At 40.1% G+C, this 26,150-nt stretch overlaps 1 protein-coding gene across 1 annotated transcript in view; it reads left to right on the top strand.

The window, feature by feature from the left end:
* Window positions 1-26,150, top strand: part of dock2 (dedicator of cytokinesis 2) — a 77,534-nt gene that overhangs the window by 29,655 nt on the left and 21,729 nt on the right. The window contains exons 25-26 of the mRNA XM_028415642.1: window positions 1,231-1,373; window positions 5,347-5,442. Of these exons, the coding sequence (XP_028271443.1) occupies window positions 1,231-1,373; window positions 5,347-5,442 (239 nt within the window). The remainder of the gene's footprint in view (window positions 1-1,230; window positions 1,374-5,346; window positions 5,443-26,150) is intronic.

Here is a 26,150-nt window from a genome sequence, read left to right as displayed (position 1 = left end):
CATAGCAGATAGTTTGTAGGTTAGTTTTGATCAGTCCAGTAAATCCTGTGTGCTTACACATTTCATTATGGTTAGCCATTGAAGCAAGTGGCACTGTAATTGTTTTTCTTCATTGCTCATTGGCCTCTGGTTTCAGTTTATTTCAGTAAATGCCATTAACATCAGCTTACTTGAAATGTAATGCATTATAACCAAACATGTCTTCACTAGTTTTTGTTGATGTCAATTATTTTTTGAAGTTATCAGTGATGCAGTGTAACTCATAAACCCTTCCCGGTGTTTGTGTTATGCAGTAAAGGTCTGCTGCTCCACACAACACATTCCAATATAAACAGTCGTGTTGATTGCTGTTTAGTTATTTTGTTGACATCAGACTTTGGAGCTACACAATTTTATACCTCTCAAATACATTACCATTTATAAATGGTGACCTCTGTTTTGAGTGTCCTTCCCTTATTATATTTTGAATTCTGCAAAATACTGTATGGCTAGTTACCTGGCTCTTTAATATTTAAAAGTTAAAGCTGTCATTTAAGTGCTATGTCATTCTAGTCTTACCATTAAAACATAAACTGTAGAATAATCGATATGAGATTTGTTAAATTTGTGCCTTGTTCATTGTCACTAGTGCTTTTGTGACTTCCTTTTCCTGTAACATATCGATATTGATGTAATTACTGGTGATATATTATGTGCAACCACATTAACCTTTGAAGGAAGTAAAGATTGGGATTAATCAGAGAGAAGGGAAAGAGAAAACACTCGCTGTGATTGATATGTTGACTGTGTTTCTGACAAAGCAGCAGACAAGCATTGAACTGTAAATACACACTTGATTGATATCACTCCATTGTGCAGTCTGGGGTTAGGTTTGAATTTCTTCTTCAGGGTCCAGTGGCTTCATTACTCATAGCTGTGTGGGTGCAGCTGTCCCCACAGGTGCTGCACCCACTGATGTTGAGGCCAGGGTTCAGGTTTTGAAATGTTTTTCAAACAGGAATCACGTTAAAGTTAATCTTGACGTCGTTGACTTTTGATATTTGTTTCAAAACTTCTAAAGCCTCAAGGGAATAAATAAAGATAAAAAAATCATACATGCTTCACAATTTGTTGTGAGGCTGAGTTTGTATTTTAGTTATCTGTCTGCTCTCACTGTGCCTGTGTGTTAAGTGTTATGTGTCTTCATATTAATCCTGCCACCTTTGACCATGTATGCTTTTGTTTTAACAGAGTGCCGAGATGTGTTGTTACCCATGATGTTGCGGGAGTTGAGTGGGGCACTGGCCAGTATGGCTGATGGGCCTCATGATGAAAGAAGAAATAGTTTGGAGCTGCTTAACAACATCCTGGAGGTCTTGAGCAGGCACAATGTGGTGAGTCACACAAGATGCAGTTGAACATGTACACTGGGAACACACTGTGGTCTGACCACACACAGTGGACCGCTGGTGCATGTATGTTAAGTTTAAGGACCTCATTTACTAATTTTTGCCTATATATAATGCTGTAATGTTGGGTTTTCGTATTAACTTTAAGTTTTTTAAACAGTAAATAAAACCTGAATTTAAGAAGTTATTCAAGTATGAAACATATTTTTTTAGTGTTTGAGTTGGTACTCACAAGCAATGACTTTGGAAAAGCTGCTAAAGAGAAGAAAGTAGGCTTTTAGGGATGGAGGCTTTAAAGAGCTGGGAGCTAATGTTACCCGCTGCCTGGCAGAAGCTCAAAAGAGGGGTTGCATAACGGGCTGTAAGATTAGATAAGTCAGATAAATATTTTTTTTTCCTTTTGAACTGATAAGCTGTTCTTCTGGTGTCATGAATCAAACTCTATAGTTGTAAGAGAGCATAATAGGTCCCCTTTAACAGTAAGCCACTTCTATGTTTTGTTTACTGGCCTAAAGGAACTTTCACTCACAGCCTCAGCCTTAAGCCAAGTCATGTTCTTCTCACTTTCAATCAATAATATATATTATATCATATACTATCTAATCAATAATATATGTTTAAGTTTTCCTTGCAACTGCTTTCTTTTTGAGGATTTCACTTCTTTTTTAATCAGAATTTAAATAAAACATTCACTCTATTGTAGCTTTCAGTAGTAGCTGTGCGGTTGGAAATTACCTTTCCTTCCATTTATAATGACAGTTTCAGTTTCTCACAGATAATAGCAGAAGTCAGTGGAAAATAATTTGTCATTTATAATGCATACCAAGTGATAGATATGCGTGAAATGATAAATGAATGAATGAAGAAGGTGCTTAACGAAACAGAAGCCTTAGACCATTTGATCTGATTTTTTTCCATCTTACATATTTACTGGGGAAATGCATACGTGCACCAGCCCAGTGGAATACGTCTGCTTAAGTGTAGATAGCCTCAAGCTCTGTTGTCTGCAGACATCCAGTCATGTATTGAAGTGGGCCTTGACCAATTAGAATCTAATTGATTTTTTTTTCCTACACATGTTGCTGCATGTTAGTCCGTTGAAACGAAATCCAGTTAGCTCTTGAACTAAACACCTCTAATATGGATACACATACACATGAACACACACAAAACAAATACATCACCAGCATCCAGCTGAGGGATTTTTAATTGCTCCTGCAAATTGTCAACAGCCTGCTGAGTCTTTGAAGTGAAGGTATGGCTCTTTTTTTTAAGCTCTATTTATTTGAAATCACTAATGAAGCATGAGCCAAGAGAAGGCCAACGGTGAGAGGAGAGCAATTTAATGAATGAAAAGTGGATTGGAGTGAGTGGATTTGATGAGATGCATTTGCATCACTTGAGATATGAAAAGACAAAAGCAGGTGGTGGCAGATTGACAAGACACAGCACATATACAGTCATGTACTCATGGAGCTTTTTAAGCATTTTTCCATGAAAATCTATCATGACAAATATCTGCTGTTGGACATAGAAGCATCAGGCTCCAAATGAAAAGATCCCTTTCCTCAGAACTTTACATTCACACACGGATGTGTTATGAAGATGAAAAACGAACAGCAGAAATGCCAGAGACACATCGCTCGTGGCTATGCAGAACGAAGATGAAAAACCGAATGCAAAAGCAGGATAGGGAGGCTAAACAGACAGAGGCAAAAATGTTTATTTCATAGACATTAAGGTGGAGGGGTTTTCAACAGAACAAAAGGAGACGGAGAGAGAACAGGTGCAAGAAGTAAGAAAAACAACAGAAGTAGGGGAGGAATAGGTGATAGCAGACATCAGCTCTGCCTCCTTTCCTCCACCTTGTGTTTCCTGCACCCTCTCTCTGTTGTTTTTCACCCTTCTCTTTTCCTCGCTCCAGGTGGTACCTGATTAAATTGTCACACCACAGATGCCTCTAAACCAGAGAGTGAGATTTCCAGAAAGAAAAGCTGAGAGAGAGGACGGTGTGATAGGCAGATGCTCATGTCTGCAGCAGAGTTTGTGTTGAAAGTAACTTTGTAACTTTTGTGTGATTGTGTGCAGGATGATACTAACAACGAAAGACAGTGAGACAGCTCTCCTTCTTTTTTCCCCTTAACCCCAAAACAGATTTTCTTATTTGTATAATATTGATGGTAAAAATAATAAACCAGCCTGGCTAAATGAACGAACTGTAAACTGTAGGAGGAAGCATGATCAGTGTGGTTGTCTGAGAAAGTCTTTCCAGAAGACTAAAATACCTGTCGTGCTTCAGAAAGATTTAGGCTTATTTAGCAGCAACAGCTGCACCTCAGCAGAACTATGTGCTTGCATGAGAGTAATCAGAAGAATTGTATGGAAATGAGATGAGGCACACACACACTTACACAGTTGTTTATCTTGTCTCTGTCCCGTGGCTGTGAATCAGTGCATTTAATGCGGTTTAATCATATCTACCTGATTCTCATCAGGCCCGTCAAATCATCTGCCATCAGGCTACCACACAGACACTCACACTCACACAAAGGTGGATGTTTAAAACTTGGAACTGGAATTCTTCATAATACTTCTGTTATTTTTAGGCTTTCGCTCTCCTCTTTTATGCATTGCTGCTCATACAAGAATTTACACACACACACTCACAGATGCAGTAGTAATGTTAAAATGTCCTTGATTGTAGTGGTAGCTTTAGTCATTACCACCCCAAGGGCATGTCTGAGTCTGCTTACACTGACCGCCTTCACTGCGTGTGTTCCTGTGCAGATGCCTCGCCTCTGTACTGTTGGGCATTTGTGCATATTATGCATGTTTGCTTTTGAAAAGGCCTTTGTACTATTTTTATGTGTGCACCATTATTCAGATCCCATTCCTCTTAATTAGCAAACACAGCATCGTAATTATTTTTGCCATTTAGTGCAACTATTTCTGTATTTATTATTTATAATGTGATAAGTAGTTCTTGTTTGATCTTATTCAATATGCTTATTTGAGGGTTCCAGGCCAGAATAACACTGAAAACCATAAATGAGCAAGATGCAGTAAAATGCCTTAAATTTGACCACTTCTGTTATTGACACACTAGTTCAAAGAATGTTCTTTATACGGCTTTATGTAATCTGGTTAATATTTTAACTTTAAGTGCATTACTTTAGATTTACAGACTCAATCTGCAATCTGCAATCTGAATTGAGACAGGCCTGAGCTCAAAGTGCCTTTAAACCCTCAAAGGAAATAGAAAGCAGTCAGAAAAATACACACAACTCCACATTGACCTATCTGAAGCACAAACTTAAAGAAAATGTGGACAAATGGGGACTAAGAAGTCTGTCAATTAAAGCACTCATGCCCTTAATTCTGTATTTGTATACAATTTGTATGAGTAAATTAGATAAAAATCACCCACCACTTCATGATCAAACACACTGACACAGTTGTCATAAAAAGATTTGCTAATAGAGACAAGAACTGTTTTTGACACTTAGCATTGATTAATTTCTCTCCTCCACAGTTTGCCTCATGCAGTTCATATGCACTCACTAAAGATAGTCAAGTCAATGTTCTGACTAGGCTTATTTTCTTAAAAAAAAAAAAAAAAAAAAAAAAAAAGATCCAGAAAATGTTTTTCTCTTTCTTGTGTGTTTTTTGATCAGAACCAAGCTTTCGACTGTGCTATGTTAGCTGGCTTCACACTGAGGAGAATTCAGGCATGGGGAGAACAATCGTGTAAACGAAACCTGAGGAGTTTTTGTAAAGAAAAAGTTCTAAGATGTCCTGGGAAGCAGCTCCAAAGTTATGCCTGAGTGGACACTGAACAGGGCCGAAGCTGTTGATGTTTATCTGTATTTGTGTGTGTGTGTGTGTACACCTGAGGATATCTGATAATCTTATCTTTCTCTGTTGTTCCATCTCCACTCCTGTACTATCTTTGTCACAGGGAGAAACTTTTCAACACATCCAGGATATTGTGGTATCTCTGCTGAGGATCATTAACCAGACAGTCATCACAATGGGTCGGGAGCATGCACTGATTGTAAGTACACTATATACAACTTCTTTCAAATGTCAAAGTCAAGCATATCTAAACCTTCAGGTTTGTGAATGTTTGAGTTTTGATTTGCAAGGAAGCACCTCCATCTATTCCTGTCTCCCATTCATTTCCATCCTGAGACACAAAGTATGCTAACAACTGTGGCTCTTGTTTAAAATACATATTTTTATTGCACATACAAGAGGAAGATCAGAAAGAGATGGGCATTTTAGGAGCTCACTGTTAAGGGAAAGCTTATAAAAATGCAGGGTCAGGATGTTGTGTATATAGAATGGTTAATTAGTAAGTGCAGTGTCATCAGGCCTTTTAATTGGTGGCAACTTGTCAGCCAGACTTAACTGTAGTAGGCCCTTGTGAGATTATTGGTTACACGTTTAACTGCGGCGAATAAAGCATTGTGCAAATGCCTTCAATGAGTGTGTGTGTGTGCAAAATAATAGCCTAAGTGTATGTTTGCAAAAAGGATAGACCCATACAGAGTTTTTAACAGATTTAAATTTTTGATAACACGCATGTCTGCCTTCATAAAGCTTGGTTATAGCAATTATACTATTGTACTCTACCCACTGTGTTGAAATTTTACAGTGACATTGTTTATTGATTTAATTTTTACACAGAAATATAAACCTTGACCTATGAGGGAAACTTGTACATTTTGACAACAGGTGGTCCTATGGTGTTTTCAGCTCAAATTTTTGTTGCGTTGGCAGAATGCTTCTAAACAAGTTTATATAGCTATTGGGATGACAGCATATTTAATGTCAACAAGGGGCTATTTTTGATGGTAATAAACAGATTGATTGATTTTTCAATTTACCCTGCAAGTCTGTATGTTCACATAACACATTTTTTTTTGTGTGTGGCCACTCTGAGCACTTGTTTGTGTTACATGCTGCACCAAGAAATTGGTAAGGAAGTTTGGTCTAATCACATTTGTTTAACCCAGAGCCTGTAGTAATAATACAATACCCACAGGTTTCCTAAAGAATATTTTTTAAAGCTTAGTTAATGGATCTGACTGCCAGCATTGTGGGAGTGGGCGATCTCAACAAAACAGAATAAAACCACCTGTTTATATCAAGCATGGGTAAACATCTGTGTTTGTGCTGCAAATTTGGGCATTTGACTTTTTGAGCCAGCCTCAAAAAGTGGACGTATAAGGAAATTTTTGGCACGTTGACTTTCTTTTTTGGCCCGAGTGGATGTTGCTTAGTTTCTACTGAGCCGTAGGTCATGATATATCAACAGATATTTCAGTAACAGTTTGAAAAACCCTGATGGTGAGATCAGATTTGCCACTAGGTTTTATGTTTGACACAATGTTGTTGTCGTAGAAACAAAACAAGCGCATAGTGTGGCCACACTGTTTTATGCCAGGAAAAAATGCTATATGGACATACATTGTAACTTAGTGGGTGATCTCAGTGTGAAACTTTCAGCAGAGAATTCTGCATATTTTTGCACTTGAAAATTTTTAGAAAAATTACAGATAACCACTAATGTTACTGTGATTTAAACAGAACTCAATGGAACTAATTACTGGTCCCCCTAGTTTGCAGTTGTAGACAAAAGCACTAAATGTGTTCTATGTGTGCACTTCTTGTGTACACATGGTACACAGGGTGATTTAATGTCTACAAGTGTATGCCTATTTGTGTGCACATGTGTTGTGTGTGAAAATCCTTGAAACAGAATTGAGCTTACAGCAAGACACTTACATTTTGGATGGTAATAAAGGAGAGACTCAGTCACTCTGTCAATCAGCTTTGACAGAAATGTAAATTGTCCGACGGGCATTGTCAGTCATTCATCAGCTGCCTGTCATATTGTCTCTTGATGTATTCATAACACAATCTCCACTTTGCTCCTCCAAAATCCTGATGATACTGCAAACCACCTCTGTGTTTCCACCAGCGTATTTTCTACTAATATCCTTCGAGTGCCTCAGCTGCTGCTACATTCAGCCATCCAGTCACAGTATTCCGATTAGTTGTTATATTCCTTGGATTCCCAGCAAATTGCTGTTTAGTCTTTCCTACCTGATACATCTGTCCATCAGTCTAGATTGTCACTCAATCAAGTGACAAACTGTACATCTGTCTGACATCCAAATGTCAATGTGTCATCAGTCTCAGTGATGGATTTGTTAAGGAAAAGCAGTGTCCTTACTTTCAGTCAAAAGTTAATCACACAATACCTGCTAAAACTTCTTTCCTGCAGAGAAATGGAAGGGACGGTTTCTCCCTCCTAGGCAGATCTGAGTTCAACATCTTCTTTAGTCCTCCTATAGTTCCTTAATACATTTCCTGGTCACTGGTGTGTATTGTCAGAGTGTTGGTTGCTTTGGAAAATCCACCCTTTGCATGGATGGTGCTGGGAAAAACTCCCCTTTTAAATCCTCTTCTGAAGCACACTGCACATCCACATGAAATAGATACTTTATTCTAGAGCATTCTCAATCCCCTGAAATATAATCCACATCTGCGCACACCTGCTAGCCAGGAAGACCGTTTTAGCCTTTTCAAAGCCTAGAGCCACCAGAAACATTTTTTGCGCAATTTCTTGACTCGCGCTTTGGTGCTGGGGCGATTGCAGGAGGAGGGTGCTGGCATGGGCTTTGTCAGAGTTGGTGCAGGCACATCATATTCACCCTCAAGGGCTTCCATAACCACCTGAAAGCGTCCCTCCTGCTGTCGAAAATCGTGCTCCACACTAGAGAGGAGAGAAAGAAAGAAGAGTTGAAAGGGAAAAAGACAAAGATGAGAAGGAAGAAGCGCACACATGATTTAGAGTTTGGGCTAGTGTAAAATTATGTGAGAGATTTTTATGGAGCTCATTTCTCACAAAAAGAGATTTAATGTATGGATGGGAAAAGTTGAGATGAGCAGAGAGATGTAAGGTCTGCTGAACAGGGAGAGAGATTTAAAAAGGGGAGAAAAAGGCAAGGAGTCACGTCTAAGCCACAATGTGCTGACAACATCTTAAAGAGAGCTTTTACAGGCACACAATGCTGATTTAAAATCATGTAGTGTTCCTAATTTAGATCTACCTTTAGCACACACTTTTACAAAGACGTCGACTCTGCACTCATTTCACGTCCATAGTATTCTGCTGCACTTCATGCACCAGTAGATCACAGGCTGGTGAGATATTAGAGGAGTGGGAGGAGAATGAAAAAGAGAGCAGGAATGGAGTGAGAGGAGCATTTGCACAATGGAGGAGCTAAAGGAACGAGCAAAGGAAGAACTTTTTGCTCTTCTGATGTGTTCAAAGCAGACCCCCTTGGCTTTCTTTTTCTATGCTCCACCCCCCACCCCCCGCGCTCTTTTTCTCAGCATCTCTCTGAAGTGTCCATCGCTGCAGGTCATAGTGTAGTAGACTTTGAGTTTCTCTCTCTTTTTGGTAACAGTGTTTTTGTGTGTGTGTTACGGAATAAATGTGTGTTTGTTGAGCTGGATTATAGGGGTGGAGCTGCATAGGGCCTAGCATCTGGAGTTAATGAGGCACATGATGAGGCAAGAAGAGCACAGACAACTTCCCATCCTTCTCCCTCCTCCTAGTGCCCAACATCACAACACAGTCACAAACCTACACTCTACAAATACAGATGTACTCCCCTGTGATTTTACATGTACATTTACCACAACGCGCCCATGGCTGAGTGAGGGACACAGGGACTTATAGAAGAAACGAAACGGACTCCTATGGGAGATGGAAGGATAGGTCGATAAGTGAGAGAAAAGTAACCTTAATAACACAGGGCAGTCAGGTCACTGCAGAATAAAGGAGGGAAACAAAAGGATGGTAAAGGAAGGGATGAGTGCCACCAGAGATGCCTAAAGTGAGGGGAGGGCAGAAAGGTCAGAAAGAGCACAGGGCCGGAGGGATCGAGTGAACAGATGAGGAAATAAAAGCACTGGTGGACTCAGAGAGAAAAGAGATGGCTGCCATGAATAAATGATAAAGGAGATATACTAAACTGCACATTCACTCAGACAGACATTGTTCACAAACAAACCCACACAGCATACATATAAGAATGGATAAAGTGCTGCGCCTGTTTTACATTCACAAAATTTATGCTGTGTTTCATAAGTGTTTTTTCTTCATCGGATCTCTCTTCACCCACGCTCTTAGGTTTCAGTCTCCCCCTTTTCTCTGTCCTACCTCTCTACCAATATCTACTTCTCTCTCCACTCTCTATTGTTTATGGGATTACAGTGCAGTGGGAAAAGCTGCTCTTAATTTGTTCTGGAAGCCTGTCGTATCCAGCAACATTGTAAGTGCTTGCGTGACTGTGTGTTGTTGCTTTTATCCTCATGAGAACTTTTATTTTTAGTTAAAGTGCAGGTCAAAGGAGCAATTTCCAAAATGTTAGTTTGAAAAATTTCATAAGCATGGACTATGCTTATTACCACTGAATGGCTAGTGAGTCAATTTTATTTCCAGCGTGCCATCTGTCAAATAAGTGAGAAAAAAGAAGCATCAGATTAACCATGTTTAATGATGCAGTGTGATCTCTGCTTGCTGTGGGGTTCAGTGCTGTAGTCCTTGGCATTTGCCTGATATGGATGTCTGGGGTAGAAGACAGTGTGAGTGGTCAAAGAATCTGATGTGCAAGAAGATGCCAGGGGTCCCTGCTTGGTGTACAACAGACAAAGCCGACTAGCAGAATATGCAGCGGGAGTGTAGAGACACTCTTTGGTTCCGCAGACGAAATTAAGATCTCCATTCAGCTAAATGACAAATCTGCCTTTGTGCTGATAGAAATGCATCCCTCCGCAGTTTTACGGTGGTGAAGTTTATATGTTAACTCTGTGCTAGTTGCCAGCTTCTCATCACCAGCAGTAGTGGATCAACTCCTCAGATTATGTTTCTGAATGTTTGACTATATAAAATTGCTAGTTTTGCTCTTTTTCTATGCTGATCTAATCACTCTTTGTTTCAGTTTGTGTATTTAAGCTATGGCAGAAAAACAGAAGGACTGTCAAAAGTTCATAAAGATTCATTAGACCGTCAATGGCAAAACATCTTTAGGCAGCCAGCCCATGTCAAAATCTCTTTTTTCCACCACAAATCATCACGATTGATGTTGCAGTCTCACGCGTAATTCATCCTCTGCTTATGTGTCTCTTTCCCTATCTCCCCTCCCTTTTACCCAGAATCCTCTGAGGTTTTGATAAGGCTGTTTCTGTCCAAATCAAACAAATGCAGCTCTTTTGAATTTCATGTTTTTGTCATATTAAAACTGCTGAAAATGTATTTTCTGCATTTGTCAGAAACGTATACTGACATACGAGGCGAAAATGATTAGGGGGTAGATTCCGTCATTATCATCTCTTTCATGCAGCGTGAAATATATTCAATTCTTTGTTTGTCAGTATATATGTGTGTGTGTGTGTGCAAGTATAAGGGGAAATAGTAGATGTCTCTAACAAAAGCTGATTTCCCTTTTTGCAGGATTAATTAGCATATGTGTATACATGATTATATTTGCATGTGTGCAAAGAAAACTGGAAATTGGAACAGGAAAGAAAAACTCAAAGGAGTTAGAGGGAAGAGGGAATATAGATGTGGGATGACATCAGGCCATGAGACATGCATGAGAAAGTAAGATTGAAGATGTTGTAAGGATTCTTCTGCTGAAGGTTAACTTCTGCTAATGTTTATTTCTAGCTGATTTTATCATTTTATGATGTGCTAATAAGTGGTAATAATGTGTGTGTGTGTGTGAGAATGGTTGTCTGTTTCTGTGTGCTGGCCCTGAGATCAGCACCCCACTGATCCTCTATTGACTGTCTGCCCAGCTGGCTAAATGATTAATCTACTAAGTATTTTAGATGTGTCTATGTAATACTGACTCCACGGAGTCACACTGTGTGCATTTACTGCATACATGCAGAGAAATGTTTGATGTATGTGTAGATCTGTATGGCGTGATAGGTGGATGCCACCACGTGGCAATCATTTCCCCTTGGTGCTCATTAACAGTAACTGGCATATGGATTCTCATGACTTAAGTAAGACTAAGGGGAGGAAAGAATAGGATGTGAAAGAAGGGAGAGTTAAAGCACAATAAAAATACAAGAGATGCAGAGATGAGGCTCCTCTGAGGCAAATGTCTGTGTAGAGAAACTACAGAGGGAAAAGCTATGTAAAATGTGTCTTTATCCTGGGCCCGCAAGAGAGATTTGTATGTGATAGTAAACAAGCAGGCATGGCTTCAAGCCAAGCTTTGGTCTGTAAATGTTTCTTTCCGTTTAATACTTTATCCATAACCAGCTCAAGTGGGCAGACCTGAAAGGGATTTGTGGATGTGGTGGGAGTGGGGCACAGGTGATTAAAGCTTGACTGGCAGGTTGATTGAAAGTGAGAAATGACAGAGATTGTGCAGGCATGACTTTGAAAGATGGAATTATTTACATAATGGAAAGCTTGAATAAGAAAAGGCTTAGGTGAAGGTGTTGGGAATAATCTGCCTTATGTGGAGTCAGATTGTGACACTGCAGTATTGTAAGTTGCAGAGGATCTAAGAATGCAGTTACTTATTTAGGTCACTAACACAACAGTCCCTCATTTAGGTGCTGAATTAACAGTCTTGTTTGCAAAAAGCATTCTTTCATTTGTAAATAACTCCTGGATCTACGTTCTGTTCTTTAGCATCCATTCGCCTTATTATTGATGAGTGGGAATGCATTCCTCTCATTTTTCGTATTATGAGAAATAGTGTTTGAGTACTGCAATAATCAAAGTGAGAGGAAGGGCAGAGGCAACAGGGTATCAGGAAGAAAGGGGTAATGAAAAATAAAACAAATAGAAGATGTGCTGAATAAGTGATAAAACCTGCAGAAGCCGAGAAAAAGAAACAACGGGAAACAGTTGCAGGGATGCAAGAGGAAAAGGTTTCAGGGCTGTTTATTGCACTCCAGGTAAGAATGAGTTGTCATTGTTGGGTTATGCAATACAGTAAGCTCATTATCTTAATCAGGTTACCTGTAGATGATGCAGGCTGTCTTTTGGCAGGTGAGGCAGTTGTTTATGTCCTGACCAGTTCTGTATGAGCTGCGACTGCAGAAACAACAGATGCAAAACATTCACACACACTTACAACAACAACTTGATTGAACAGAGCTGTGCATGCTGACTACATGTAAATAATACTGCAGTGTTTTCTAGGGCTATTTGCTTACAAATGACTGATATCTGGTATCAGCTGCTGCAAGCAAAAGTCATTTTTACATTGAACAATATGTACTGATGTAATAGGTAAGGACAGTTTTGCACTAACAACAGGAAAGAGCCCTGCTCTGTTGACTGCTGGTGTCACCATTGTTATTGCTTTCCCCACCAACACACACCCAATACTGCTACATCACCCATGTTCTCCAGGGAAAGTTAAAGTGTACAAAAACAGTTTGTGATGTTTAGTGCATACAATGTTCCACAACAGGACTACACAGTACATCACCTGGATTGTCCCTGTGGATAAAAAAAATATACCTGTCTACCACCCCAGGCAGGCAAAAACAGTGTTTGCTATGGCTGTCTATATTATTAGCAGAAGGTTTAGTGAAAGCGATCTTATTGTCTTTCAGTCAAGAAAATAGGTGTGTGAAAAACAGCAGTAGGAATTACATGTGCCAATTTTGTTATCAAGGCAGAAGAAGACTATAGAGACTGAAAATAAACTCTCATTAAGAAAAATCTGTCAGGTTGATGCTGACTGCCATGTAATTAAAATGCTTCATTTTGCCAGGATATTTTGGCTGGCCTTTGACTGAACTGTTTACATGAAAGAGTAACAGATTTATGTTGATAAAAGTGACATTTTAATTATTCGGAGAGACAGTATGACTGGCATCTTTTTTTTTTGCCCGCCACCAGTCTTTATCAAAGAGAACAACATAACAAGACAAGGATTTGCTTCAGGAAAGAGAAGAAAACAAGAAGCTGTGCACAGCGACAACCTCTTAGCTCAGCGGACACTTTTATCACAGCAGCCCACTTAGACCTCTTTTATTTATGGCAGAGCATCAGATACATGCCAATCCTCTTATTTAGTACTCACTCTGTACTGTATGCCTATCGCTCTCTCTTTTAGTCCAACTTATTCTCACACATATTAGACATAAGTATCTCATCACTTGCACAGTCCCATATGCACATATGATATTATACCATTACATAAACAGGGCAAGACAGCTTGTACACCCAGTTTAGGAGTCTTATTGTGCAGCTTAAACATTAATTGCAAGGTAATCTGATAGGGATTAGTCTGCATCTAGAGACATCTGTTAACCCTGGACAGAAAAGAGGGCTGAATGAGAGTTAAACCATGCAGAGTAGGAGTTGAAGTGGAAATATAGAGTATTTATTGGGTTTTGGATAGATGGGAGGTGAACGAAGGGTTAAATTATAGGGTGTAAACTCAGGAAAAACATCTAAGAGCTATGCTGGTCCACAGAGGTAATTGAATTGGTTATTATTATAACATTATTTTGTAATCATACACAGAATTCCACCTGTTGTTATGAAATGAAAATTCTACAAAGCCTAAAACTGTTTCAGGCTGTAAATGTGTATTCCTGCTGTAAATATAGGTATTTTAGCATGAGGGTGTATGGGTATTGACTAGCTTATGTATCAAGCCCATTCAAGGAAATCCAGTGGACAGCCAATAAACATTTTGTATCTTTTGATGTGTCTGGGTTAGAATGGAAGGTCTCTTACAAGGTAAAAGTGGTGGAAGGAAGGAGGATGAGGAAGAGGTAAGGACTGCAGAGCAATGTCAAACAAAACAGAATCACAGTACACACATGACAGCTGGGATAAGTGATGGACAGGTTGTTTGGTAAAGGGAAAACAGAAAAAGTAGGTGAGAGGGTAAAGGAGTGATTCACAGTTGATGGTTGCAGGCTTATGTTATGGAGGTGCTGAAAGATATAAGGACAGAAACGGTGTTAATTAAGGATCGAGCCAAGAAAGGTGCAAGAGCAGAGGTGGAGATGGGGATGAAATGCTTTAGGGAGGTTAAAGGGCAGTGAAGAAAGGAAGGGTGGAGTTTAAAGTGAGAATTTAGAACCAGCTGGAATACATAGTGTGGTTAGGAAATGAAATAATCAAAGGCATAGAAAAGAATTAGCAGGAGAGGGAAAGACTAGCTGATTAGTTTTATTAATTTACTGGGCAGAAGAGTGTGTCTTTAGGGCTACATACTCTAATAGATATAAAAGATAAAAGGTTGCTAACATTGACTGCAGCCTGGTAGGTATCACCTATCCCTGCAGGATTCGATCACACACATGCACACTCAAACTGTACAACAATTCACTATAGGCCTGACATTTAAAAATCAGACCTGAAAGGTTGTCGGTATATACTGCAATAAAAACTCAAATATACTCTCTCCTCTATCTTTTGCACTCCCCTGACACTCTCTCATCTCTCTGCCTTTGTTCTCTTTATTGCTGCTGCTTAAGCACTAGCTTGCAGTGACTACCTCCACCTCTCATTAGATCTGTTTTCTTTTCCTTCTTCTTACCTTCTTTCATTCCCCTATCTGCCCTCCTCTCTTGCAGTTTTTATGACTCCCCAAGTCCCTTCTCTCACCCTTCGCTGTAGGCCTTGCTCTTCTCCAAATCTTGAATCACGTTGAGAAGCACCTTAATCTTCTCCTGATTGGACAGCAGGTTCTCCTCCACGCTCTGTAGCTGCTTCTCCAGCCCCCGTGGTGCGTTCACGATGTGTCCATCCAGCAGTCCTCCTGGTGCCCCATTGCATTGTGCTTTCATATGGGTCTTACAAGGCAGAGTGTGGTCTTCAAATGATTTGCTCTTCTGTTTCGTGTAGTCCTTAAGATTAATCCGTTTCGAGGACTGTTTGGGTGTAGTTGTGGTGTCCTCATTTTTGGTTTGCGCTACAGGTGTGGTTGGTTTGGAATGAGTGTATTTAGGAGAATTTTTTGGAGGGAGAGGGGGGGTGTTGCTTGATTTTGAGTCTGATGTGTGTTCATCAGCATGCTTTACTTGATCATGCTTCTCAGCTGAATGTGGCTCTGCCTCCTCTGAAGTTGTCGTTTGATGTGTGTCAGTTGTGGTCCTATCTGTGTTGTGCAGGAGTGTGTCAGTTGTTTGTGTGGCCGAGTCTTTGTAATAGGTAAATTCTGCAGAATGTGGCCTTGTCTGCTGTTTTGAGTCTTTTGTTTTAGTCTGAGCATGTGTGTGGTTTGAATGGGAGCTGTGCGTTTTTGGTATAGTGTGCGACAGCTGTGGTATTTGTGTCGTCTTTACAGATACATGTTGTTGCGTGTTGGCTATGTCTGTGTTTTTGGTGTGAGACTGAGCGTTCGTAGCAGCACAGTCTTTTCTCAGCTGGTTGGCAGCCACCAATGGTTTCCGTGGCGGATTAGGTAAAGTCTGACTTGCTTTGATCTGATTGATCGCCCTCTTGCGACAAGCACCTGTGCATGGTGTAATCTGGGATCTTCTCCTCCCACATGTCCCACAGAGGCGAGGTGGGGAGTTTGTCATTATTCGACAGGGACGTGGTGGGGTGGCATGTACAGTCGTAACAACACTCCCCGTCTTTAAAACTGAGCGATGGCCTTCTCCTCGTAGAGACTGTACCCTCCTCCTTTCTTGGCCTGGCTCCATACTTTCGGTTGCTTCACTGCAAACTCCGCCCACCACATCAGAGGCCACCACACTGCCGTTTGTATACCTAGCTGTTTTTTTACCTCTTGTGTCTGTGGGGTTTGTCCGTATGGTTTTGATCTGGCAGTAAACTCCGCTGCCTGACCCCTGTGACCCCATGTCGTCCTGTGTCAGGCTGTTGATCTCGTTTTGAGATGTCTCCTTGGACACTGGCAGACTGTTGCTGTCACTTGCAATAACTCCCCCAGTCTCTGCTGTTGTTTTGTCTGTTGCCATGGTGAGGGGCCGGTTTGTATTGTTTGGTTGGCTGCCACGGAGTTTGATTGAAGGAAGAGTCCGCAGCCTGGGAGATGTCTGTACCCCAACACTGCACAGCGGACCCCATCTCCCTCCTGCCAGGGGAACTCCCAGTGCAGGCACTGGATTGGTTGGGTCAGCCACCCTCCTGCCCATACTCCTCGGCAGGTTGGCTCAGCCCCCTGAGGAGCTGAAGGGTATGGAGGCAAGTGGTGACATCAGCCACTCTCAGCAAGATTACATCCACCAAAAGACTGGAATGGTTCCACCTTTTTTTTTCTTAATGAATTTGTGTTGTTAGGAGGCAGTAATGAAGCGTTTGTATGTGGAAGCAGGTGACAGGAATTCAATATCCAATAAGGCTGTGAACTCTCAATGTTCTTCCACTAATAATCTCCTCGCTAGTTTAGCTACTCCAGATTGGACACCACTGTCAAAGCTCAGTGTCTGAGCAGCAGCCTGCAGATGATGAGTTGGATGACTTCTCTAGGCATTGTTGGTTAGTTCTGTAAAAAGAGAGGAAAGAAAGAGGCCATGTAAGAGGGAGAGTAAAAACAGAAGAAAGGAGGACAAGGCCTGGCACGGCCAGACTCAGAAGAAGACACAGACATTAGGCACGTAAAGCACCGCATAAAAGCTTCGACCTCGACTGACTGCACACACTGACCAGATCAATAGAAGTCTATCAACTCCTTATTACCCCAGCAGGTGGGTGGGAGGTAGAATGGCAAATCCTAAAAGCTCATCAATGTGAAGGAACAGAACAGATCAGAGATGTCTTAATGATAATTGCATATGTCTATAAAGTTGTAAATGATATTTCTTGCAGGTCCTATAGCAGTATATCTTTTAGATCTAGAGCTACAGATGTTGTTTTCCCTCTTTTGTTATGGCATTTTAAGTGATGCACAGCAGTATGTAGTGTAAACATACAAGTAAATACTGGTAGATTTTCTTCTTGTCTGTAGCACAAATGTAATTTTAGTGCATGGTTAAATTATGGGTTAGCCTTCAATTTTATCTAGTTTGTGTTATCATGCTTAAATTAGCAATTTACTTTTAATTCATTCACTTATAATGAATTTAGTATAGTGTTATATGACACTGATAAGCTGATAAAATTGGGGCAGGTTATTATTATATTTGCTTTCTCCCCATCAGGAAAGTGGGCCATTGCAGCAGCAAAAATTGGCAGAGTACATACAAAAAAAAACACACAGATAAGAGTAAATTGGGGTTGTTTAACAATACAGATGCAATTTATACTGTATTTAATAGCATAGGGAAGTGGATTAACCTCATTTATGAGGTTAAAAATTAGCTTTCACTTATGCTAATGGAATCAGGTAATCACACACATTTGGATCCTGAGGGTAATGCAGTGCATTCTACACAGAATTCAAGCTTCGGTAGATGTTTTAGTACCATCATGAATAAATCGGAACCTGCCAAACTGCAGTCCCTCAGTGCCACACAAGAAGCCAGTCATGCTGCTGGTCAGACAAGATAATTTCTTGATAAAATCAGTCTAGTCAGAGTAGTCTGTAGACCGAACTCTTCTGTAGGCCTTTAATATTTTTTTTTTTTGCTGCGTTCATAACAGAATTGACGTCAGCTTGTTAAACCAGCTGGTAAACACACACACACACACTCAAACAGACACAGTGGAAGAGAAGAGCTTATTTTATGCCAGCTGGTGCAACATCACAGCACAGATGCTCGCTCTATACGGTCAAAAGTGAAGCCAGTGCAATATTTTCCAAAATAAATAAAATATGGCTGTGTTCACCCATTCATGTAAGATTACTGAGGGAAAAAAACATAAACTGTTCTAAATATCAGCAAGTTTCCTTGGACAGGTGGCTTAACCTTACTGTAATGAATCTGGTGACTTATGTAAATAGTCCACATGTATATAGCAGCAAGCCTCTGCACAGTACAGTGACTTCTTTTAAAGTCTGAGGTCCCATGCAGTTTTGACAGCATGAGCAGAAAAATGGAGCCGTTAGCCCTTTTAATTTATTTGAAAGGTGTAATTAATATTGTCAGACTCTTTTTTTCATTCAAGGCCATTAATTATTAAAACAGAATGAATACAATTTATTATGATGGTGATTTGCCCACCATGAGCTGCATTCTAAAACTGGGAACAATTTGAATTTAGACTGTTCAGAGTATGTCTTACATGTGCAACATAGTTGAGAAAACAACAAATGTTACACCACACAGCACTCAATAATGTTTTCACTGAAGGTATTTTAGCTTCAGTGAGGCATTGGTTTTACTTATATAAATGTCTGGACAGTGTGTTTGGCTCAAGGACTGCTATATAGCTAAAATTGGGTCACACATAATTGACAGGCCAAACCGTCAGTGATTAGTTACCTTGGTAACTGTGGTAATTGGTATCCTAGATTGGATCACAGAGGTCTTGACCCAGAGTTTACACATCCTACCAGATTTATGTGATGTTTCTTTTCTGTTTACAAAGCAGGTCCCAGCCACTGGGCATTATGAGGAAGGGAGGGGGATGAGTTGTTTGCAAAAACAAATTGCTGGTGATGATGATGATGAGGACTTTTTTCAGAGAGAAAAACAGATGGGAGAGAAAGCAAGAATGAAAGAACAAATGATGTGTGCAATGGAGAGAGTAAGGACTGCAGATGTGCATGCATGTGTAACTAGAGTGTGTGCATGTGATTCTGGTTTTTACCTTGAGATTCAGGCTAAGTCAGTGGAGGGTAATTTCACTGCAGCCTATTTTCAAGCATTTGTCTTTCCATCAGCACATCCGCCTGACAGCAGAGCGCCTGCTACATAAGTTACAGCCCTTTTTTCTTCTCTCCCCACAGTCATCCTCTTTGTGTGTGTCACTCTTCACCCTTGACCTGCAAGCTGCCAGGCAGAAAGTGACACCATATCCACAGAAATCAGTTTCACACGCCTGTCAGTCTTCCCTCTCTCTTTTCTCTCTAAACCTTATTGGATAACACTCTCCTCCCATTGCTCTTTCATCGTTACCTATGTTTGTTGTCACACTTTTCCTCTAACAGCCCCCCTTTTCCATCTCTGTCATGCTGTCTTTGATTTGCTATGTGTTTCTCTCTCGCCCTCCCTCTGTCTCTATATTTAATCTTAGTCTCTCACCCACATTGCACCTCTGGCTGTGCAAAATGAATGGGGAGGAGAAGGGGAGGAAATACTGTCAGCTGGGGGGTGAAGGGGAGGCAACTAAAGAGGAGAACAGAGGAGACGGCAGTGCAGGGAGGTAAAGAAAGGTAGGGGAGGGATAAAAGAGAAAGAACAGATGAAGAGAAGAATTGCGGACAAGATGAAAGTAATGCTCAGCATGTGTGTGTCTGTGTGTGTGTCAGGAGGAGGAAATCCTGTAGTGAGTTTAAACTTCCACACTTGCCTGATAGAGTTTCATAAAGAATAAAGAGAGAAAGAATTATAAAGAGAAAAACAATAAAAAGGATAATGACAAAGATCTGAGAAGCCAGAACATTTCCCATAAGATCAGAATCAATCTGCACTGCAATTGTGCTTGAGCATCTGTCATTGTGCACACAAACAAACACTACGGGGAGTCTGGACAAGAAGGAGCTTTTTATAAAATGTGTTTATACATGCAATAAGTTCAATTCACCAGTTGCTCAGTTTTGGGCAAGTAATTGTGTAGAACATAGACAGGCCCAGCAAGGCCACGTGGGTCTGCATGTGTGGACATGTTGGTTTGAGTGAGTGTGCGCCCACCCCTTTGCAGTGGTAACAGAGCACTCAATGCTCCAGCGAACCAAGTCCCCTGTCGTTTCAAGGTGAGCCTCATTTTTCACCTGCAGATTGACAGACCCTTTGTGTGTGTGTGTGTGTGTTTGTTTTGAGTGGACTGAGACTTGCTTTACTGCTCTGTAATCACACTGCTTCTCTTGGTTACTATCTCTCACCCACACTTATTGGCCCTTTGAGACAGGGCACACATATGCATATAGTGCAGTTGGTGTTTTTTTCCCTCTTTTGTCAAGAAGCAAAAGCAAACATTTTATTTTACAGTTTGAGTTTTTTTGTATTATGGTACTCTGTTTTATATATTTCTCTGTCCACAATAGACATTTGTTAATCAATACATTTCTTACCACCAGAGGAAAAGACTGGTCTTAAGAGCAATCCCCCAGATCAATAAGCCTGTGAAAGCTTTTGAAATGTTGCACACCTACTTTATGTGTTTATCACATAGTTTATGTTTCTATAAATATAAATCATAGCACAGCCTTTCACAGGTGAATGTCATAGCACAGTTGTAGGAGTGATGTAAGCACATGCAACCATAGTCATTTCCTAATTAAGAACGTGAGCTGTTAGATTATTAAGACCTTCTCTCTGCCTAATTCTTTGACGTGATTGATGATTAGATGAGACAGCAGATATGATCAGCAGAGGAGCTGTCAGACAGGTCAGTTGGACTGATTGGCGGCTAATTACAAGTACCAGAAAAGAATGAGTAAGTTAACTTGATTCAAAATGCAGTAAACAAAAAAAAAAATCATCAATATTTGTTGTGAGCGCCCTCCTAAAACACTAAAAAATAAATAATAAAATCATAGTTTGGGTTAAAACAGACCTGTCAGAGGGTTAAACCGTAGACCTCTAAAGACTGGTTTTGTGGCTCAGTGTGTGAGGCTCTGACCAATGCCATCTTGGGATAAGCAAGAAGTTTGTGATCAACGGCCAGCTGTCACTAAAAGTGGTCATGGTCTTTTTAAGCCAGCCTCTAATCTGTAATATTATTTAATGTTATGTAAAACATTTGCTCCGTAGAGTTGTCTTTAACATGCGTGAGTCTGGAGACTGACATATTTGAAATGCTGTGTTGTTTTTCAAATAAGGACAAGCTGGGGTCTTTGGATTTATGTGTGGTCTTAGTGTCCTGCCTCTAGATGGAATCCCAGGATTGTGGGGTCCATATTTGTTTCATGACTCCTTGCTCTGCTTGTGGCTAGATAGGTTTTTGGGGGGTGTATCTGTTTATTTAGGGGTAGCTGTGTGTGTGTGTTTGTAAGTACACACAAATTTAGCTTTTGGCAAAGTTTCAAATTTTTACATTTTCTATGGTGCATGTACATAATGGATGTAGACCACAGAGCACACTATCTCTCTATGCTTTTGTTTTCATAGTTTCAAAATAACAATTTAATTGTTTCATGTGGCAATATAACCTTTATCTGCAGCTAACACAGAAGGACAAATCCAGTAATATGATAATCAAAGTAACTAAAAAACCTGCACAGCTGTTCCCTCAGCCTGTTCGGTTGTGCGTTTTAAACTGAGAGACAGCGCCACTATATTGTTCAGGGACGATGCACTTTAATCAGCATTCAATACACAAGCCACAAAGGCTAATGCTCATATCACAAAACCCAAACTTCTCAGCCAGGATAAGTAAGGCTCTCATTAGAGCTTTGAGACTCAAACTATGAAAAAGACATGCAACATGTGAACTGGGCTTCTTAGACACACACACACAGATCCCAATCTATACAGTCATGTAAAGAACAGAGTGATCTCCTCTGGGACTCCTTGTCTGCTGCAGGTTCATGATAAATTTACTTTAGACAGACACTGCGGTTTGTCGTGAGTAAGTTTGTGTTTGTGCATGTTTTGGAAGCAGCGATGCATAAATTAGACAGAAGCAGAGAATAAATAAATTAACCAGAAACCTGTGGGACTCCTGTATGTTTGTCTGAGGAACTCTCATGTGATGCTAACAATTATCAAGCTGGAATTAAATCTAAAGGGTTTGTGTTTGTTCAGTTGCATTTTGCATGCCTGAACACATCATTGTTCCAAGTTTGGAACAGTGGGGGAATTAAAGAGAGGGATTTCTAAATATACACAAACTTTCACATTCATTTGCACTTCCAGTGTGGGTTAATTGTGAACGTGTTAAAACCTGTTTATAGCCCCATAATGCATGGCAGCAGAAACTGTAAAATCTAGGTCATGATTTTTTAAAGTTCGTACACTTTATACTTTGCAAGTAGTTTATAGGACATCATTTAAAGCAATGTCCTTTTCCAGTTGGAAGTCCCCCCAGTGACACAGAATCGGTTTAGTTTCCTGGTGTAAGCTTCTTTACGGCCAGTTAGGAGACAAGGAAAGGGGTGAAATATGGACAAAGAGCATATCATTAACAAGTTCATCTGCCAGCTTTATTCTTTTGTTTTTGTTGTTGGCCAGGGGAGTTTTTGTCAGTCGAGCAGCAGAGCAGAGAAACCAATGCAAAAGTGCATATTTATGAGCTATTTACCACCAAATATTTGATGATAAGAGATAAACATGATAAAGGGAGGAGTTAGATCCACCAGGAGAGACAAAAAGTGTCCGAATATGCTGCAGAAGCACAACCGCACAAAATCGTTTTGCATTTTTGCTCATGCTCTGCCCTTCTCTTCTCTGCAGATTACTCACTCCTCTCTATACTCCTTTATCCTCTCATCTGTCTCTTCTCTGCCATATCACTCATCCTGTCCACACATCTCACCCAATCTCTCCATCATTAACCCCAAATCTTTTTTTCTCCTCTTCTCGTCTCTCCATCCTGTTGCTCCTGCTGCCCTCTCTCCGCCTCTCTCATCCATCTTCCTACCCTTCTGACTTCTAGTCCTTTTGTCTTTCACTGCAGCTCATCACTTGTTCGCAGCCTGTCTGGTTAGCAGAGCAGCTAACCTATCAGTGACACACACACTAAAATGCATGTCTATGTGCAAGCGCAGGTTTCTTTTGATTCTCCTTGCTGTCAGTCTCCTTTTAACCTTTTTTTCTCTCTCCATCATCTGTCACTGGTGAAATGGAATGTGATGAAAGTCAATGCCGTATAATGTCATAACCTATTGATTAGGTTTGTCTAGTGTGTAATTTGCATCAGACCTCATTCAAGTGCTCCCTCACAATGCTGCAGTTGTTTCCACTGTATGTGCAGTGGTATCTGTGGATGTGTCTAAACAATGAATAAAATAGAATAAAATAAAATAAAATGTGACCAAAGAAATAAAGTTTTGCTTCCTTTTTAATTTTGCTGAGATAAAACATTCTTCTTTAAAATATGAAAAAAAAATAGAAAAATCTTCGACAAAGATTTGCATAGAACTGATTTAATTTTTGGCCATCATACCTCAACTCTGCGTCATTCTTTTGTCCAATAAATGAACAGAGACATATGCTCAGCAATTTTCTTTTGCTTTAGTAATAACCATAGTAATTTCTTTATACGGTTGTATGCAAATATATGCAAATATTGTTGTGCTCCTCAACAAATTACAGATTTGATTATGCCTCCAGAAAACAGATATTAAATAATGCTTTCTTCAAAAATTATCTGCTTCTTGTTGCTTTGCGAAATGAAAAATAAAATAACCTTCCCACCTGTAGTAAAGTAAAAACTTTTATTTGTATAATTTCAGTTGACAGATTGCAGGGTCTCACAAACCCTGTGGCTAGACTCAGCAGTGAGCTACTCTAACTAAGGATCATGACAAATGGAGCTAAGTGATGTCTACAAAGCAGAGAGAGGGTATAAAATGCTTGAAAACTTCTACCAGCAGTAGTTTTGGAACAAAAAAAAGTTATACTACAGTCCTGGTCATTCACACTGTTGTTGGCAACGTCAAGCTAAAAGATGCTTAAAACTTAACAACCCCCTCTAAGTAGAAGCGCCTTGTCGTGATTGTTGGACGCTGCATTCCCACTTGTTCAAATGAAACCAACAGGACAAATTGGACCAGAGTTTAGTTTAATTGGACCAAACCTGGCAAGTGTAAACACACATGCTAAGAAGTGAAAATACACAATCTGTAAGATCAAAAAGACTTTCAGCTAAAAACTGCTCAACAGAAAGGAAAAGCATATGACAGCAAAGGACCTAGGGGAAGGTTTAGCTGACACAGTAGTGGAAGTGCACAGTTCCACTGATGCACAAACAGCAGAAGAGGCGCCAAGAGGAAAACAGTATACCTACCATCTCAAGTATAGAACACTTAAATAAACCAGACTCATTTTAAAAGCAAACCTTTTGCACAGATGATGTTCAAATTGAGCTGTTTGGCTGCAATCACCAAAGGCATGTTTGGAGAATGGGGGGAAAAAGGAGCAGCATTGGGATGAAAAGAGCACCTTATAAATCTGTTTTACACAGGGGTGGAAATATGATGTTTTGGAGTTTTGTAGCCGCCAGCGGTGCACAGAAAACACAGCCACCCACTAAATATTAGCAGATTCTAGATTCAAATGTTCAAAGAGTCCACAACTAAATTTGATTTGACTTTATAACTACACAGCAGACATCAAATCCCACATCTGGGTATTTATAGAAGCATAAAATGAAGCTTTGGTAGTGGCCTTCTTTGGCTTGAACATCACTGAACATACTAAATATGATGTATACTGTGTATAAACAGCCTAGAAGCTTCTATCTTCTTCTTCTATCACCATTATCTCAACAGCTAGTTTTAAAATGATTGCTCTAAATCTACCATATACTCAAAAAACAAGGGAAAAACACTAGTATGTGATATAAGTTTCCAACTTGTTGATGCACAATCCAATGAAACACGCTCACATGATACACATGGAAATGCACAGTGTTATTTTATATTATGAAGAGGTTATATAAATGTTAAGTGTGCAGGTCATATATATCAACACAGATCCCTGGACACACACTGGGCTATTCTACACACACACACTCACACTCACAGATAACATGGGGGTAGCATTAGTGTATAAGAGAAGGGTTATTGCAATATAATCCCATATTAAAGCTAGCTGTCCTGACAATCAGAGGTTCAGGGGCTTTTAATAGTGGCTTCAAAAACACACATATGCACAGATTGACATTTTGGAATCCTTGTTGAAAGCAAAAAGTTGTAATTAATATTGCATGATAAAAGCATCCACTCAACGCTCATATACGTATTGTACACAGACTCGCACACATGTATTCAAATGCATCAAATCCTGCTGTGACAGATGGATGGGATTACTCACCTGCCACAAACACACTCACTGTATGTATATCGCGCTTTGGTTTGGACGCAGCAATCGCACTACTTTAAAATACATTACTCATGTGAAATGCACTTCACAGTGAACAGCATTTCCAGAAGTAGAGATGTAAGTCATAAAAAAGAAGATTTACCTTGACTGGATACTGCTGTTTTCTGATTTGTTGTTTTTTGTGTAGTTAGTCGCTTGCCACACACATTTACCTCTATTCATAATAAATATTTGCCACTATGTCAAACCTTAAATGAGCTTCTTAAAAAAATGAAGTGCAAACCCTGAGGTATCGGACTAAGAAAACATTATTTAGAGGCTCAAATTATAGCAGGAAGAAAACATTGTAGGCTTTTATGCTATCACTCCAGTCAGTAAGTCTCAGTAATGTCTGATTTTTCAGTCACTTACGGTTTCTTATCCTCCTCTTTGGTTGGCATGCTTCTCCTCCCCCTTCTTCTTAGTGTGTGTCACCCTGTGTGTCTGGTAGTCCTTTAGTCCTCATTGCGCTCTCCTCCGTCTCTTTACCGCTCTCTATCTCTCTCTGTGTCTCATTCTGTTGCTGCTGATCCTTGCATGCTCACGGAGCTCACTGATCCTCCCTCTCTCTCTCTCTCTCTCTCTCTCTCTGCCCCTCTCTCTCTCTCTTTCTCTCTCAGTGTATCTCTCTCTTTCCCCTAATTGATCTCT

The sequence above is a fragment of the Parambassis ranga genome, chromosome 10 (genome assembly GCF_900634625.1).
Source record: "Parambassis ranga chromosome 10, fParRan2.1, whole genome shotgun sequence".
NCBI classification, from domain to species: domain Eukaryota; kingdom Metazoa; phylum Chordata; class Actinopteri; family Ambassidae; genus Parambassis; species Parambassis ranga.
This window is presented reverse-complemented; position numbering and strand designations above follow the sequence as displayed.